Genomic DNA, 19,419 nt, shown 5'->3' on the forward strand with positions numbered 1-19,419 from the left:
TATTATGGATCTGACATAACATCTTGGAATGGATATTCTGATTTTCGAACTGGGGGGGTGGGTCTTCATTTTTATTCAAACTATAAGAAGAGATTATAAGACTATTCTCTAACAGGCACAATATTATGGGACTTAATTTTAAACCCCCCCCCCCTTTTTTGAGGGATGCTTCAAACCTAAAGCAGGATTATTTGTTTTTTTATTTTTCAAATTGAATGGGCAGCTTGTTTTGGTTTGGTGTGATTTTCTGCAAAGCTCAAAATCATAATGACGTTTAACAATCTGTTGCTAAAAAAGAGGGGTTTTAATGACTCTAACAACTTGTAAAACTTTTTAAAAATTTAAATGTACACTAGTGTACGGCTAAAATGTTACTGTTTAATTAGAATTTGGACTATTATAGCTAGAATTACATACACACATACATATATATAAGGAAAGTGTGTACATACCTTGAATATTTTTGCTTTTTCTTGAATGGTTGGTGAGGAGGTGCCCTTCCTTCATTCCTATGCATTGAGATGCCTGCCAATGAATTAATCCACTAAGAGCTTTTTTCTTTGCTGTCCAGGGAAGTAAATGAGTGCAATTCGATGGGAGTGAGATCAATCTTCCCTATAGATCAAGGTTCTCCTCTTTGTTTAGTGTGGAGCAATTGGGAATGTCTAGTGCTTTCTGAGATGGGGGCTGCTGTAAAAACAGCATTCCATGGGTTTGTGGGTTTTTTTCTTTTCCTCCCTTGCTTATTTTTTCTTTGTTTTTGAAAACCCATTCTTTTTGTTTATTAAAGAGAGCTAACTTTTCAAGTAGATGCCAAAAGTTATCAACATTTGTTAATAAGACATGAGTATCATAACTGTACCCACCTAACTCAGAAGCCATTTATGGTCAATGAGAAGTTTGTTTTATTTTTGTTTAGCCTCAAGATTCCTTTGTAAATTAGATAGAGATGCAGCTGCTGTTGCTCTATATTGAAACCTCTTGGTTAATAAGCTAGTACTGAAGACCAGAATTTGAACCTTTCGTTCTCTTCTTTTTTTCTTCCTTCTGTTGTTTTATGTACTTTAAAGATACATAGATTTGGTTTTGTATGATCACAGATATGATAGATAAGAATCTGGAATCTGCCACTAAATAGTTGGTAAAACAGGAGGATTTTAAAGTAATATCAAAAGATCATAAAACATTTGTAGACTTTAAAGGTAATATCTATGTATTAATTTTGAGTACTTGCAGGTGTAATGAATTATACCTTTTCTTTTGTTTTTCTTGATGTAGTAATAACTGTAATCTAGTCTTTTATTTTCTGTATCCTATCCCTGATCCTTCCCCCAATTCCCTAATTTTCCCTGTAAAATTTAATAAAACTTGCTATTGAAAGTGCATCGAAAGTGCATTGTTTAGACTGGGTGTGATCTCAGCCATGATGCTAATGGATGAGTCAGCCTGTGTGAACCTGAAGCTTGCACTGCCTCAGAAACCAATTAAAACCCATACTTAGCCATGCTTTGCACAAAGAATCATACTTGACTATATTGATGAAGGCTTGATGCATTTTATATTAAGATTTGTATTTTATATTAAGACCTGCATGTTATATTAATATTGACCTCTATTTTATGCTAAGTGACCTCTAAGTTTGGGAAAAGCCAGGAGAAAGATTTTTGTTCCCAAAACATCAGAGCCACTGTCTCAAAGGAGAGTGCTGAACAGATAAAAGGAAAGCATCCTAGGAGCACTCACATTCTAGGAAGCTGGAGTTGGGCCATCCCAGAATGAGTTCCACGTTCCCATAGTAACAAGCTTATATCCATCCTTGAGCACTTCTAATGTTTACAAAAATAAAATTTGTCCAGCCCCAGAAGGCAGTTTTGGAAAATTACTAATAAGGCACCTTTGCACCAGTTCATGTAACAGAGGGGAGATAGCCCAACGGGAACGGGACAAGGTTATGAGGTCCTGATTAATTAACCAATTTAAGATTGATTGTAATTAATTAATTAGGGGAGGGACAGTGGCTCAGCGGTAGAGCATCTGGTAAGCAGAAGGTTCCAGGTTCAATCCCTGGCATCTCCAACTAAAAAGGGTCCAGGCAAATAGGCGTGAAAAACCTCAGCTTGAGACCCTGGAGAGCCATTGCCAGTCTGAGTAAACAATACTGACTTTGATGGACTGACTGATTCAGTAGAAGGCAGCTTCATATGTTCATACCTACCACGTTGGATATTCTATCAAAAATGTATATTATCTATTGGTCCTGATTCTTTGAGAAACACTGATAAACAGTTTAGAACAGAGAGATGTTTGTGTATGTGTGTGTGTGTGTGTTTGTCCTAGCTTATCGGTAACCTACTCCCTTGGTTCTGGATTCAAGGACTCTGTGGCCCATACAGTTTCCTAATTGATAGGACTGGGGAAACACACTAGCCCACAAGTTGTGTGTGCAACAATGCTATACAGTCTATTTCCAAAGCTATCATTTTCTCCAGGGGAACTGATCTCTGTAGTGTGGAGGTCAGTTATAATTCTGGAAGAACTCAAGGGTGCGTTCACACTATGCTAAATAATGCATTTTGAAACTGGATTTTTACTGTGTAAGAATAGAAAAAATCCAGTTACAAAATGCATTATTTAGTGTAGTATGAAGTTCACACCCCAAGAATATGACATCCCTTATGTTCCTTTTTTGCTCCATTGGTAGCAGTGTGTCTTGTGAACTATGAAGACTGCTCATGCACCCCTATGCCAATTGCCGTCTTCATAGTTCCACCTGCTAGTTGTTCCCCAGCTTAAGATAACCTGTATGTCATTATCTAGAGCAGGGGTGTCAGTCTCATTTTTTATGAGGGATGGATGTGACAGAAATGAGACCTTATCAGGCCAGGCCATGTTGGCCAGGCCATGTATGTACCTATTTCAGATTAGGTAGCAGAGATATAAACTTTATAAAGGACACAGGCAAACACAATTAAACATTGGTCTTAAAAGTTGCTTTCTTTGTATCTCTCCCATGGGATCCAGAGAACTGGGCAAAGGAAGCTCTGGCTCTTTCCTTCCTTCCCCAGGGGAGCAGGAGGGGGAGGAGTCTCAGCCAATAGAAGGAAGAGGGGCTTGGCTCAGTAGCTCTGTTATGGGATTGAGACAACCTGGCAAAGGAAGCTCTCCCTCCCACCCTTCCTCCCCAAGGGAGGAGCCTCAGCCAGTGGAGAAAATAGAGGCTTTACTTTGTAGCTCCTGTGCGATTGAGCAAGCCTGGCAAAGCAAGCTGTTATGCAGAAGGAAGCAAGAGAGAGGGAGAGAGAAGCAGATGACAGCCAGTAGCTCAGGGGCCTGATAGGAGCCCTCCGGGAGCCTTATTCAGCCCCTGGGGTCACATGTTTGACACCGCTGATCTAGAGTCCATGCCTTTCCCATCATAGCTCCCAACTATGGAATAAGGAATTCCTCCCTGAGGAACGAGGGGTGCTGTCTTTAGATGGCACTGATAACAACAAGAAACTATTAGAGGGGCACTGCAAAACAAAGCAGAGATAAAACAGAATTAAACATTGTTGTTAATTCTACTGTTCATATACAGGGAGCTCAGATCATGGTTCTCCGCTCTTCTATTTAATCCTCACGACAACCCCGCGAAATTGGCCGCTTTGAGAAAGGGCAGCTAACCCATGTTCACCAGCGAGCTTCCAGGACAAAGGGAAGGGGGGGGGGGATTTGGGCTATTAAAAATGTTGCTTTGAGACGATTATCGCATGCGCCTGAAACGACGCTAGCGAGATGGTTCATCTACCATTTATTGTTCTATAAGCGCTCGCTCTCCTGATTGGCTGCGTGAAAAGACCTAAAATGGACCAATCGCATTTCACCAGGTTCCCCCTCCCTTCCTCGCATTCCTCGCCAAGCGCTCGCCCTCTCGATTGGCTGCTCGAAACCACCCAATCCCCTTTCACCAGGTTTTTTGTGAAAACGGCACTCTCACGCCCCAAGCAGGTACTTCCTCCATCTTGCCCAATCGAAGAAGCGCAGCTGCGTGATTGACGTAGCAGACGAGCCCTGGGTGGGGCTAGCTCCCGAAGGAAGGGCGGAAGTAAGCTCAAAGGAAGGGCAAGAGCCGAATCGGAGGAAGCGAGTGAAGTAAAATGGCGGCGGCGCGGCGGCAGCAGCTTTGGGCGTCCTGCGGGCCTTGGGTGCTTTTGGTGGCGGCAGCGGCGACGACACTCGCCCCTGCCCATGCTCTGGGGACCTTGAATCTGCACGAGCTCAGCGAGCTGAAATATGGGATCGAGATCGGAGCGGAGCCCGTCATGGCTGGGCAGGTAGGGTCGGGGCCGAGGGAAGTCGGTCAGGGGGCGGAGTGCCCAGCCATGTTCCCTCTAAGCTGCAGAGTCTTGTGAGCAAAAATTCTACTTTGTGAGCTACTGGCATTAAAGCTGTGAGCTACAACATAAATAATTGTGCTCTGGGGTCATCCTTCCTGAGCTAAGACAGAAATGTGTGAGCTGGAGGCTAAACATCTGTGAGGTAGCACACGCTAACTCAGCTTAGAGGGAACACTGGTGCCCAGCCCCCGAGGGAGACAGAGCCCTGGTCTGGAGCAGTGTTCCCCTCTAAGCTGCAAAGTCGTCTGAGCAGAAATTCAGCTTTGTGAACTACTGACAGGGGTCATTTTGTAGAAAAATAGGTGGTGGAGCTCATCTAGAGCTTGCACCTTGAAGACCAACAAAGTTTTATTCAGAAGGTAAGCTTAGAGCACACGAAAGCTTACCTTCTGAATAAAACTTTGTTGGCCTTAATAAAGGTGCAACTTGACTTTGTTCCGGTGCTTCAGAACAACATGGCTGCCCACTTGGATTCATGCAGGGATTGTTATGCAGCTGCACCTGCTATTCGATGGAGAAGGTAGGTGTGGAGGAAGAGGGGGAAACCCTCAGAAAGGTTCAGGAGCTGTGCTCCTGTGAGCTCCTGCTGAATTCAAGGCCTGGCTTCTGGCATTAAAGTTGTGAGCTACTGGCAATAAAGTTGTGAGCTACTGCATAAATTAGTGCGCTCTGGGGTCATTCTTCCTGAGGTAAGACAAAAATGTGTGAGCTGGAGGCTAAACATCTGTGAGCCAGTTCACACTAACTCAGTTTAGAGGGAACACTGTTCTGGAGCCTGTTGCAGGCAGAAACAACAAAAAGCTGCCTTTGCTCCTCAAATAGCTGCTTTGTACCTTAGGCTACAGTCTATAAATAGCCACAGGTGCTGTTCTGTGCACATCCCAGGTATGCGCAAGAAAAGTACAAATTCCCAGTGGGGAAGGTGCGTGCAGTGAAATGCCAGATTATAGGCTCGGTGGCGGAAGCCCCTAATTTACTTACACACGGTGTCCCTGGTTCAGTTTCTGGTGCCACTAGCAGAGCCAGAAGAGATGCCACCTGCCAGAATTGGGAGCCAGTGTGGTGTAGTGGTTAAGAGCGGTGAGTTAGTAGCTGGGAGACCCGGGTTTGAATCCCCATTTCTGCCATGGTGGCTCACTGGGTGACTTGTAGCGAGTTGTACTCTCTGCCTAACTTACCTCATTGGGTTGTGAGGAGGATAAAATGTGTGGTGTGAGGTGTGGAGAGCAATGCAAGACACTTGGGTCCAGTGCTCCTTCTAAGCTGTGCAGTCTTGTGAGCAAAAATTCTATGTTGTGAGCTACTGCATAAATTAGTTTACTCTGAGGAAGTTTTTCCTGAGCTATGACAAAAACATGTGAGCCGGAGACTAAAAGACTGTGAGCTAGCTCACACTAACTCAGCTTAGAGGGAACACTGCTTGGGTCCTTGCTGGGGAGAAAATAATAAGTTAAGAAAAGAGGGGTTCAAATAAGTTAAATAATAGCAATGCTATTTAGTGTTTTACATTGTGTGCAGAAGGTCCCAGGTTCAACTCCTGGCAAATCCAGTTTAAAGTTTCAAATATGAGGTGATGTGAAAGACATCTACCAGAGACCCTGGAGAGCTGTCATGTATCAGAGTAGACAGTTATGACTTTGGTAGACTCCTGGTCTGATTCACTGTAGAGCAACTTCATGAGCACGTGTGAGTTAAGTGGACTTGTTTTTGTCTCTGTATATTGTTGAATAGCTCCATGCACAAGATAGTGTGTAAAGCCTTGGTTTTTTTCTTTATATGTATAGTGGGTAATTATGTTCCTTTCAGTGTATATACAGCAGGATATGGTATTTTAAAGTCCAGCTACTGGTCCCTGTTTTGTTTTCTTTTTTTAAGTGAATGTGGACTAGCTCTTTCGTACAGGTATATATTTACCTGTGGGTTCACTTCAATGCGAATAGGGCTAACGTCCAGCTGTATGGAGTTACAGGTGGGAAAGTGTCAGATGTCAGAGAGATGGCTGTGCTTACATTGCAGCATCAAACAGTTTTGTGTTTAAGGGAACAGGTGTCTTGTGGCCTCAATTTTCACAGGCCATGACTGGAACTGGAACTCTTTTCGAACAGATACATAGTGTGATATCCGTCTCTCCCATCAATTTCTTCCTCCATGGTTTCTCTGTGGCCTCTGACTTATCTCCTAAATCAGTGGTCCCCAACCTTTTTGGCACCAGGGACCGGTTTTGTGAAAGACCATTTTTCCAGGGACCAGGGTGGGGGATGGTTTTGGGATGATACAATTGTGCACTTTATTTCTATTAGTTTGGCATGGTGGTTAAGTGTGCATACTCTTATCTGGAAGAACTGGGTTTGATTTCCCACTCCTCCACTTGCAGCTGCTGGAATGGCCTTGGGTCAGCCATAGCTCTCACAGAGTTGCCCTTGAAAGGGCAGTTTCTGGGGAGAGCTTTCTCAGTCCCATCCAGGGTGTCTGTTGTGGGAGAGGAAGGTAAAGGAGATTGTGAGCTGCTCTGAGACTCTGAAATTCAAAGTGGAGGGCAGGATATAAATCCAATGTCTTCTTCGTCTACTACTTATTATATTGTAATATGTAATGAAATAATTATACAACTCATGGACTGGTTGCTAACAGGCCATAGACCGGTACTGATCCACGGCCCGGGGGTTGGGAACCCCTGCCCTAAATCATCTACCCAGTTTTTGAAGTGCATCTAAGGACACTTGCCCACATATATCCTGTCCCTGCCTCTGCATTTCATCTCCCATTACTTTCTTTGTCTCTTTGACTGTAAATTTCTGATGGGGAGGGTGAATATTCAGCCTCAGCAGCTCTGAAAGTTGCTTTGTATGCTGATGGTACCATGCAAATTATAAACTAGAACTCACTCCATCAGATGTACAAGTGTCTTCTTATTTAGAGGCATACGTGCATGTTATTGAAGCACTTGTTTAACCACTGGGCATATTTATGGATGATACATCCATCGGTAGTTACTAGCTAAGATAATTAAAGAGAGAGTCCATATCAAGAGGCACTAAGCCTCCAAATATTAGTACAAGGAGACAATATCAGGCTTAGACTTAAGTCCTATTTTGTTGATATTCCGGGACAACTGGACTAGATGGACCACTGGTTTGATCCGGCAAAGCTGTTCTTATGGCTGGGACTGAAAGACCAAGAAATGCAATAGGCATCATTGCAAAGATCAAACATATGTTAGATAAGTACGAGGTGGTGGGCTCTCCTCCTCCGGAGGTTTTTAAGCAGAGGCTAGATGGCCATCTGAGAGCAATGCTGACTTTGTTCTTAGGCAGATCATGAGAAGGAGGTTAGGAAGGGTTGTATTTGTTCTTGTGGCCCTTTCTTACTCATCCAGGGAAATGCTGTTTGTCATTTTGTTTCCAGGCCAGTTTGCCAGGGATCCTGGAGGGGTTTTCTTGCCATCTTTTGGGTGTTGAACAGGTGTCAGTGGAGGTGTGGGGGGGAGGTTCTTATGAATTTCCTGCATTGTGCAGGGGGTTGGACTAGATGACCCTGGAGGTCCCTTCCAGCTCTATGGTTCTATATGTGCAAAGCTGGAGGAATCCTCAGCAATGTAGTATGAGCGGCCCTTAATACGGACTGGGCTTTATATTTATTTTCTCCCCAGTGGGGACCCAAAACAGCATAGAACATTGTTCTTTTGCCCTCTGTTTTATTCTCTCAACAACTACCCTGCGAGGTAGCTTAGTGACTGGCCTAGGGTCACCAGTTGAGTTTCCATGACAGAGTAGTGATTCGAACTTGGGTCCATCAGATGATCCCAGTCTGACACTGTGGGGAAGTCGGTGGCTCCATGAAAAAGCCTCTACTTCAGGGGTGGCCAATGGTAGCTCTCCAGATGTTTTTTGCCTACAACTCCCATCAGTCCCAACCATTGGCCATGCTGACTGGGGCTGATGGGAGTTATAGGCAAAAAACACCTGGAGAGCTACTGTTGGCCACCCCTGTTTTTGTACACAAAAGATCCCAAATTCAGTCTCCAGAATCTCCAGTTAAAAGGATCAGGTAGGAGGTGATACGAAAGACCCCCACCATGAGACCCTGGAGAGCCCCTGCCAGTCTAAGTAGGCAATACTGACCTTGATGGATCTGATTCAATATAAGGCAGCTTCATATGTGTTCATTGTAACCACTGCACCACACTGGCTGGCTGATTGCTCCAGCCCTCAGTACTGAAACCCAGGGCTATTTTTGTAGAAAAAGCCCAGCAGGAACTTATTTGCGTATCAGGTCACACCCCCTGACATCACCATTGTTCCAGCAGGAACTTATTTGCATATTAGGCCACACACCCTGATGCCGAGTCAGCAGGAACTGCATTCCTGCTCAAAAAAAAAAATCCCTGCTGAGACCTATTTAGAAGGCCAGATGCTAATCTTGAAATATATGATGTATGCTTAGAGGCTAGCCTACTTTACTCTCTCCTACAAAACAGGGTTGGGAAGAAGCCCTGCTTTGACTGAAGAAGCCTTCTTGAGCTACACAACGCTGATCATAGACTAGTGATAGAGTTCCCAGCACTAATGCCTGTCTTCAAGCTTCTCTTGAGGCTCGGCTTGTGGGAACAGAGACACCTTTGGCTCCTTGGCAGGATTCATTGGTGTATGTTTGCATTCGTGGCACAGGTTGCATCATCATACCTGAGGTTTGCAGTGCATGTGCGGCGCTTGACTCCAGGGGAAGCACGATCGACTGAGATTGCTTGAATGGTGTTGCCTTTGTGGTTTGCAAAAAGGTGACCTAAACATAGTAAAGCCAATTTAACTCTTTAGGGTTTGTAGAATCTTTCGGGCTCAAGTGCCGTGTTCTACTGGAGAAAGTTTTCCTTCCAGACGTTTCGTTCTCAGCTGCGGAGAACATCCTCAGTGGCGTTGCAGCCGGAGCAGGCTCTCTGACCTTCTTGGCTGCTGTGCATTGAGTCTCAATGCACTGCAGCCAAGAAGGTCAGAGCGCCTGCTCCGGCTGCAACGCCACTGAGGATGTTCTCCGCAGCTGAGAACGAAACGTCTGGAAGGAAAACTTTCTCCAGTAGAACACGGCACTTGAGCCCGAAAGATTCTACAAACCCTAATGATGTTACCAGCCGTGAAAACCTGAAATCTTTGACAATTTAACTCTCTCTCTTTTTCTTTTTGCTTCTGGCCTTGATCTGGCACCAGGGAGGAAGGGAGGCTTGGCTTTGGTCATGGTGAAGGGATGCTTTCTGTTCCTGTGAATTCTCAGCTGTGTCCTGCAAAAGAATTCCAGAGGGCAGGAACAGTGCGTTTGTTTTACATTCCAATAGAGGCTTTTGAAAAGAGGCTGGCTTAGAGTAGAAAGGGAGCCAGTAAGTTTTCTTTCAAACTGGATGCTGTCTGTGCTGTGGCCTAGGCATTGTGGAGTCTGGAAGCAGCAAGCTATGCCAGCCAGTGTGTTATAGTGGCAAGGATCACTGGACTAAGATCAGAGAGAACTGACGATCCTGTGAATTTAGGGGGAGGTATTTGTGGGTTTCCTGCAGTGTGCAGGGGGCTGGACTAGATGACCCTGGAGATCCCTTCCAACTCTATGATTCTAACTGGGTGTCTGATGATTCAGTTCAGGCCTGATTCAGATATGGAAGCGATTAAGCCCTAGACACCTAATTAGCTTTCCTATATCAGATCAGTTAATTTCTAGCTGGAAGTATAATTCATCAACATTTTGGATTCGTTCTGGATATAGTACTCAAGTAATATCAGAGAAACTGTTTCCATTTTAAACTTTTTCTTAGAGTTTAGCTATTCCATTCTGTCAAGTACCCTTGCCAATAATTGCCAGGTCTCTATTACCACTGTGGATGTGCATTTTTTTTGGCAGCTCTTCCAGTAACATGTCAGGGTAGGTCAGGGATGGCCAAACTTGCTTAATGTAAGAGCCACATAGAATGAATGTCAGATGTTTGAGAACTGGCAGGCAAATAGATGGGGATAGAGGGAGCGGTAGAAAGAAAGCAACTTTAACTTCAAACACATTCTCTAAGCCACTGGCTGGCTTAGCTTGGAGAAGTAATGGGTTAATAGTACTGCAACTTCAGGACCTCTGTTGTATTTGCCAGTGATTTTGTTTACGAGACAGCCAATGTGGAGTAGTGTTTAAGAGTATCAGATTAGGCTCTGACCTGAATAGCGCAGGCAAGCCTGATCTCATCCAATCTCAGAAGCTAAGCAGGGTCGACTCTGGCAAGTGCTTGGATGGGAGACCTCCTTGGAATACCAGCAGTTGGGAGGCTGGGGCAGGCAATAGGAAGCCACCTCTCTGAAACATCCAAGTCCCACTAGGGGTCGCCAGAACTCAGCTATGACCTCCAGTCAGGCATGCAAGCACATGCACACACACAAATACCAACGAAAACCCCACAAATGTCTAACTAGTATCCTGAAGGCCCAGGTTCAAATCCCCACTCTACCATGAAAGCTCACTGGGTAACCTTGGGCCAGTCACACACTCTCAGCCTCACCTACCTCACAGGGTTGTTGTGAGGTATCCAAAAGAAGCGAGGTGAATCGTGGAGGTCACAGGCAAGGAGCCCCTTCTGAGAAGAAGCTCTTGATCAATTGAATTTCCCCTGTTTATAGGATTTGAATGTCATTTCCTTGCAATAGCTAATTTTCCCACTTGATAAGGTTGCACGTTCTTGGCTATCTTATTCTCTCATAACTTCAAACAACATACAAGGTTATCTATTCCTGAAGTATCTTCTTAAAATATATAAAAGTGCATTCTTGCTAAGAAAGTCTGTTTGTGGTCAGCGATTGCACGTTTCTCATATATATGAATATCTTTTGGCCATCAACCAGCACACCCATCTTTAAACAATCTCTCCGCTTTGGTGAAGTTGGACATGCCTGTTGTACTCAGACACTTCTGCACTTGGGCCTCAACATATCTAATATCGATTTATATGTTAAGCTGCTTCTAATCTGCCCATGGCCGCCAAGTTATGTGGCTGCTTTTGTTTTCTCATTCCTCTCCAAGGCTGTTTCAGTTCTGGGTCTCTGGGCTCCTTTCTTGGTGTGCTTCATTGAGTGGCTGGGCTGGATCTGTTCTTTCTTAAAAAAAAAATCAAAAGAAGTTTGATATCATAAGAGTTGGAAGGGATCTCCAGGGTCATCTAGTCCAACCCCCTGCATAATGCAGGGAACTCACAAACACCTCCCCCTACATTCACAGGATCTTCATCGCTGTCAGATGGCCATCTGGCCTCCGTTTAAAAACCTCCAAGGAAGGAGAGCCCACCACCTCCCGAAGAAGCCTGTTCCACTGAGGAACTCCTCTAATGGTCAGGAAGTTCTTCCTAATGTTGAGCCGGAAACTCTTTTGATTTAAATTCAACCCACTGGTTCTGGTTCTACCTTCTGGGGCCACTGAAAACAATTCCACACCATCCTCTAGAATAGATGACAGCCCTTCAAGTACTTGAAGATGGTGATCATATCACCTCTCAGCCACCTCCTCTCCAGGTTAAACATGCCCAGCTCCTTCAGCCTTTCTTCATAGGACTTGGTCTCCAGACCCCTCACCATCTTCATCGACCTCCTCTGGACCCGTTCCAGCTTGTCTATATTCTTCTTAAAATGTGGTGCCCCAAACTGAACACAATACTCCAGGTGAGATCTTACCAGAGCAGAGTAAAGCTTATACCATCACTTCACGTGATCGGGACGCTATACTTCTGTTCATACAGCCCAAAATAGCATTTGCCTGTTTAGCCACCACATCACATTGTTGACTCATGTTCAGCATATGGTCCACTAAGACTCCTAGATCCTTTTCGCACATACTACTGCTAAGACAAGTCTCCCCCATTCTATAGCCATGCATTGGATTTTTCCTACTTAAATGCATAACTTTACATTTATTCCTGTTAAAATTCAATATATAGTGTATTAAACTACTAAAATATAGTGAAGCACATATAAAACACACCAAATCATATAAATAACATAAAGCGCACATGAGACTGAGATATAATACAGTCGATATTGTCATCAGTCTAAGGATCTAAAAATAAAATAAACTCACCAGGATTATGTAGGTATTGCTTTTTATAAAAGAGATGACACATAACAGACAGAATAATGGAACAGTATAAGTACCCGTCCTTAGTCATAACCTACAGTAAAAGAAAGAGCAGTATCTTGCACCATCCCAAAGCAAGAAAGATATAAAGATATAAAATAAATATATAAATAATAATAAGAAGAAAAGCGAGAAACTTAGAAGAGACAAGTGCAGAGAGGGCTTGCTCTGTTCTTAGTGCAGAGACATTTTCTGTGATCTTTTTGTCAAGTCCAGCAATTGTTAAGAACATAAGAACATAAGAGAAGCCATGTTGGATCAGGCCAACGGCCCATCAAGTCCAACACTCTGTGTCACACAGTGGCAAAAAATGTTATATACACACATACACTGTGGCTAATAGCCACTGATGGACCTGTGCTCCATATTTTTATCTAAACCCCTATAATTGTTCCCCTATATTTCTGGCTCTATCCATGACACAGGTTCAGGCTTCCCTTTCTTCCATGGGGTTTGCATGGTGATCGTCTGCCAGACACCTTCAGCCTAACCTACCTTGCAGGGTTGTTTTAAGGATCAGATGGGGGAGGGGAGAATGGCATGCATTGCCCTGAGTCCTGGGAGGGAGGGATAAAAATGTGCAAAACAAATACGTTAAAGCAGGTATAAGTGGCAGCCTCAGGATCAGTAAGTCATTTAACCTACTCTGCAGTTGAACTCTGCCTTATAATTAGGCGCTTCCCTGGGCTTCCTCTGCTGACTAGGAATCCTTTCAGGTAATCAGGTAACTCTGATAACATTGCTTCTGTTCCCTATTTTTTCCCTAAGGCCTGAGGGCTGCCATGTGTAGGTGGCAGGCAAGAGAAAGTGTGTTGCCCTTATTTGCAAGGCAAATTACATTCATGGTGCTGTGAACATGCAAGCATTTCTTGCTCTTTCCCAGCATGCAAATTCACCCAGAGTAGGTGCCCGCCAGTTGCAGATCTGTCAACTGGCTTTGCAGTGCGCCCAAGCAAAAGTAGTCGTCTATACTATAGCAGGGTCCTTGGGACGCAAGGGACATCAAAAACAGAGCTGTCACTTAATTGATCGGCTTTCAAAAGGGGATGGCTGCATTTATATTTATATCTTGCTTTTCTTGGCAGTAGGAGCCCCGTGGCACAGAGTGTTAAAGCTTCAGTACTGCAGTCCTAAGCTCTGCTCACAACCTGAGTTCGATCCCAGCGGAAGCTGGTTTCAGGTAGCCAGCTCAGGTTGACTCAGCCTTCCACCCTTCCAAGGTCAGTAAAATGAGTACCCAGCCTACTGGGGGGAAAGTGTAGATGACTGGGGAAGGCAATGGCAAACCACCCCGTAAAAAGTCTGCCGTGAAAAGGTTGTGGAAGCAACGTCACCCCAGAGTCGGAAACGGCTGGTGCTTGCACAGAGGATCTTTCCTTTCCTTTCTTGGCAGTAAGGACCCAAAGCAGCTTACAGCCTCATTCTCCCCTCCATTTTATCCATGCAAGAGCAACCCATTGCAATGGGGTAGTTAGGCTTAGAGAGAATGAGTAGTCCAAGGTCACCCAGTGACAGAGTAGGGGTTTGAACCTACCAGGTCCTACTCTATAACTGCTGCACTGTGCTGGTTTATAAATGAAAGTGTGTTTCTGCAGTGTTACTGTTAGGTTTTTGTTTTTTTTTAAGGCCTTTTGATAAACCTGTGTCTCTACAGTGGCTGCTCAAATCTGTTTGTGAGTGTTCTGAGGTCTGGGTAGAAGTAGTTCCTAGTACAATTGCAGCTGGCCTCAGGGGCAAATTTTCATCATTTGCTGACTTCATGCTTGCATTGTGACTCTTGCTGTGTTGTTCTGGCAATGAACTCTTTGCTCTGTGTAACACATGTTTCAGATCCTACTCTGACAATAATTTTAAATTATCAGAATGTGTGTAACTGTCGTCATAGGGATTGTCTTCTACTGCAGTGGTCCTCAACTTTTTTGGCACCAGGGACCGGTTTTGTGGAAGACAATTTTTCCTCGGACCTGAGGGAGGGATGCACAATGGTTTCAGGATGACACAATTGTGCACTTTATTTCTATTAATTTGGTGTAGTGGTTAAGTGTGCGGACTCTTATTTAGGAGAACTGGGTTTGATTCCCCACTCCTCAACTTGCAGCTGTTGGAATGGCCATGGGTCAGCCATAGCTCTCACAGAATTGTCCTTGAAAGGGCAGCTTCTGTGAGAGCTCTCTCAGCCCCACCTGCCTCACAGGGTGTCTTTTGTGGAGGAAGAAGATAAAGGAAATTTTATGCCACTGAGATTTGGAGTGGAGGGCGGGATATAAATCCAATGTCATCATCGTCTTCTTCTATTGTAATATATAATGAAATAATTATACAACGCCTGGACCGGTTGCTAACAGGCCACGGGCCTCTACTCTACCGCACTGCCAAAGCCTTGCTGTGACTGCAGTTATTGTCCTTATCGTGTGGAGCTCTACCAATTGAGAATGGGAATAATATCCTTTTGCCTGTCTTGTTCTGACTCCATAATCTGATTAGCAGTGTTCAAACGGAAGGGAGCTTGTCAAACGCTTTGCATATTTTAAAAAGTGCAAGCTGGAGGGAAAGAAGCAATTATAGTTGTCTTTGCGCTTTAGTCCGCGCTAAGCACAGATCTTTGTGCTCTGATACCCTCCAACGAAAGGGTTTTCTGGAAGACATTGTGGGGGAGGGGGGGAATTTCAGTCTTTCTAGGTCAAGGGATTAACCACCTAGGCTTCTGCAAAGAGGAAGTGAATGGCAGGGTTCTTAGCTTGCAGTGATTTCTGTGCCGTCCCTCATATAGGCTGAAAACTGGTGGGAGCAGGATCCACAAATTCTCTTCAAGGCACCATTGGCTTTCCTGCAGTATCCAAAAGCCAAGAACACAATCCAGATAATAGCTTCATGAGACATAACAGTGTGCAAGTTTTCAGGTTTCCCAGAACTCTTCCAAGCCAGGTTACAGAATCTGAAAAAGAGAAGAAGGAAGCAGATGTTAAGCTGTAAGCAAACCCACCAGATGCTGGCATGAGGTCTTTAAAAATCTGTTTTTCTCTAACATCTGGTCTGATAAAGAGTTCTGAGGAACTCAAAAGCTTACCTGCTGTTACGTCTCATTGTGTACCAGGCCAGTACTTTTGGACTGGCACGGCTGTAAATGGCTTTCCTGCAAAACCCTGCTTCCCCATCCCTCACACCTGGCTATTTATCTCTTTAAAAATCTCACTGCCCTTTTTTCTCACCTTCTGGCTCCCGTTCTTGTACCTTTCCAGAGTAAGGCTTCCGACGTGGTGACCATCTCCTCCAAATACAAGCAGAAATATGAGTGCCGGCTACCGGCTGCCGCGGTGAAGATCCATCAGGAGAAAAATGAGGATCCACAGAGCTACACTGGACTGGGGGTCTCGGAACTGCTGAAACCCATGGAAGCAGCTCCTTGCCTTATCAAGGTGACTCAGGGACAGGTGTTGGGAAGCCCAAGGGGCAGCCAAATGAAGTGCCGGAGTCTGTCTTAATAGATCGGCTCAGCCCTTCCTTGGTATCAGGTTTTCCTTCCAGAACTATGACGAGGTCGAGGTCAACAGAGCATGCTCAGCACATTACTGAGTCTTTATTTAGTACTTAGACCAGGCAAAATGCTCTTATGGTATTAATCTTTGGGAAACTCCTCAGAGGTAAGTCACTAACACTGTTGTTTTATTGACAGAGGACTTGAAGCTAAGAGCGTGACTTGCCAGGGACTGCTCAATGAGTCTGTGGTTGGAAGAGGAAACAGGAATCTCTAAACCCACAACGTTGACCTTTACCTTGCAGTCCCAGTGCTTCCTTCTCTCTTAAAGTAGGGCAGTCTGCCTCTTAAAGGATCTGCTTCAGTGGATCATTCATTTGTCTGTTGACCAGGGATCATTTTGTAGAAAAATAGGTGGTGGAACTCATTAGCATATGCCACCGCCACCCCCCACCAGGCAAAAGCAACCTGATGCAAGAAAGGAGAGCCCCAAGTGAGTGAGGCCTGCTTGCTGGATCTCTAGCCAGCCCAAGCAGACCTCGCTCACCTTGGGCTCTTCTTGGTTCCCCCCCCCCCCAAAGTCAAAAGGCCAGCAAGCTACCCAGAATCACATAACAGGTGGAGAAAGGGTGGCATGGGCTTCTCCAGGGGTTAATGAGGGTTGCGGGGGGGGGGGGGGAGGAAAGCCCCTGGTGATTGGCTGGCTGTCCACTGGTCTAATCCAGGGGTTGTTATGCAGCTGCATCTACTATTCAATGGACAAAGTAGGTAAGTGGGGAGGAGCAGGGGGAACCCTCAGAAAGGTTCAGGAGCTGTGCTCCTGTGAGCTCCTGCTGAATTTAAGGCCTGCTGTTGACCAACTAAACTACATGTTACTGAAACCTCCCTGCAGGTCCCCATTTGAATGTGGGATCTTACAGCTGAAAACTACTTGTTTGCCTGTCATCTCTAATCCTTTTCTCTCTCACACGCGCGCACACACACACGTGCATGTAGAGGAAACAGCCTGAAAAAGCAGCTACCTGTGATTCTTTGCCTCACTGATATTTAACATTTATTCCCAATTCATTAATCAGCTTGAGATTTCATATTCCAGTTGAAGTGCATAGCCCTGCTATAAATGCTAATCATCAGGGATTTTTTTTTGTAGCAAGGAATTCCTTTGCGTATTAGGCCACACGCTCCTGATGTAGCCAATCCTCCCAAGAGCTTATAGGGCTCTTCGTACAGGGCCTACTGTAAGCTCTTGAGGATTGGCTACATTAGGGGTGTGTGGCCTAATATGCAAAGGAGTTCCTGCTACAACCCCCCACCCCCGCTTATTTTTATCTATCTTCTTACTCTTTCTTCCTGTCCAGAATGCAAAAATCTCTGTTAATTTTGGCTTCAGTGATCAAAAATTCAGTTGAACTCGGTGTGCCGCTGAGCTTATTTATTTGCAGAGGAAAAGCGGTTTTTCTGGTTACAGAGGAATTGATGTGGTATCTCCCTCTGTCTCCCTTGTGAAAATTTCTACTGCTAAAGGTGATTCAGTGGGATTTACCTTGGACCAAATATCATAGGTTTCAGCATTCCCCCTTCTTATTTCAGACTAAGGACTGGTGGACATACAAGTTCTGCTATGGGAAGCACATTCAGCAATACCATATGGAAGGTACGGTTGTTTCATTTGTCTGCCTGTTTGTTTATTTTTATCAAAAACATTTATACCCTGCTTTGCCCTCTGTGGTTCAAGGCAGCTTTGATTGCTGTTACTTCTACTCAGGAACTCCCTGCATGTTAAGCCACACATCCCTGATGCAGCCAATCCTTCAGGAGCTTATAGTGTTCTTAGTACAGGGCCTACTGTAAGCTCCAGGAGGATTGGCTACATCAGGGGTGTGTGGCCTAACATGCAAAGGAGTTCCTGCTGTGAAAAAAGCCCTGCTTTCACTACCAATTACACCACTGTTTCACCTTTTTACAAAATAAATATTACCTTTGACAGCTCACAAAAAAGTCCCCAACAATGCTCATAGGAATCACACAATGTAAAACAATAGCATCAGTGTTACCAAACTGAAGGGACATTAAGATAACCGAACAGTAGTAGCGCTTGGCTTGGGGGAGGTCAGGATGAATACTCCACCTGAAATAAGCTCTTCCTTTAAGAGGTCTGAAACGGGACAAGAATGAGCAGTTGCTGACTGCCTCCCTTCTCCCAGCATGCATCTGTTTGGTACACCTGCTGCTTTCTTTTTGGCTACAAATCAGTAAATGTTTTTATGGAGAAACTGAAGGTGGCATTTGCTGCTATGGTAAAAAGTGGTGTAATTGGCGATGGAGTAGCAACAAGCAGAAGGGAGCGCTCAGCCCTTCCTCCAGCTGCTGTTACCCTCCCCCCTTTTGCTGATTTTTTTCACACTCTTCCCCCCCCCCCCTTAAAGATGTACAGTGAAGAAAGGTACTGGGTGATACATACATCTGTTACATGCTGGTTTGGAGTTCTCTGACACATTACATTGGGATCCTAATGTTTCCAGAAGCATTGCGGAACTAATGATCCTGAAAGCATTAGGCCAGATCTGGCTCAGGAACCTGGCACAGCAGAATGGAGTGGGAGATTACAGCTTTCCCTCCTGCACTGTTTGTTGGAGCTGAAACAGTTACAGGTGGGGGATTCCCCCCCCCCTTCCCAGGGCTCCACATGCTGCACTCAGTGGATGTGCACTCTGCACTCAACAGGGCCAAACTCTGTGGCTGAAGCCCCACTTTCACTCCCAAGCTGAATTGGTCCCAGACTTGAGAATGTTGGTTCTCTGATGTAACATCCACCTGCAGGTCAGGGGCCCTGACTTGACTCATGGCATGTGCATTGTCTAGTTTGGTCCTAAATGAGGAAGGATTGAAGACAAAAGCAGTGGTTGTGGCAGTGTTTGACTCTCCTCCCACTTACTGCTTTTTCTCTGCAGTTTTCTCCTGCTTTGCAGCTTGTTGTGGTGGTGGTGGTTGTTTATTAAATTTATAAATCACCTCATCCCGGCCAATGCCAGGCTGTAGTCGATATACAACAAAAGGTACACATAAAATCCATAAAACCAGTAATTTAAAACAGTTGCAATCCAATGGGTAGTCCCGTAGATATATCGGTCCCAGATTGTTTCAAGGCCTTAAGGAGTAATAATAATCAGAATTTCCAGGCCTCTATTACCACTGCCAAGGTGCTTGATGTGCATCGTTTTGGCAGCTCTTGCAGTAACATGTCAGGGGTGGCCAAACTTGCTTAATGTAAGAGCCACGTAGAATAAACATCAGATGTTTGAGAGCTGCAAGACATGAGCGTCAGATGTTTGAGAGACGGAAGGAAGGCAAATAGATTTGGGGGTGGGGAGGGAGAGGTGGAAAGAAAGCATCTTTAACTTCAGATGCATTCTCCAAGCCACTGGT

At 44.9% G+C, this 19,419-nt stretch overlaps 1 protein-coding gene across 1 annotated transcript in view; it reads left to right on the plus strand.

The window, feature by feature from the left end:
* Window positions 1-4,118: 4,118 nt before the first annotated feature.
* OS9 (OS9 endoplasmic reticulum lectin) overlaps window positions 4,119-19,419 on the plus strand; it is a 47,505-nt gene continuing 32,204 nt past the window's right edge. Inside the window, exons 1-3 of the mRNA XM_060252618.1 lie at window positions 4,119-4,313; window positions 15,758-15,934; window positions 17,584-17,647. Coding sequence (XP_060108601.1) covers window positions 4,137-4,313; window positions 15,758-15,934; window positions 17,584-17,647 — 418 coding nt within the window. The 5' untranslated portion in view covers window positions 4,119-4,136. The remainder of the gene's footprint in view (window positions 4,314-15,757; window positions 15,935-17,583; window positions 17,648-19,419) is intronic.

The sequence above is a fragment of the Heteronotia binoei genome, chromosome 13, assembly GCF_032191835.1.
Source record: "Heteronotia binoei isolate CCM8104 ecotype False Entrance Well chromosome 13, APGP_CSIRO_Hbin_v1, whole genome shotgun sequence".
NCBI classification, from domain to species: domain Eukaryota; kingdom Metazoa; phylum Chordata; class Lepidosauria; order Squamata; family Gekkonidae; genus Heteronotia; species Heteronotia binoei.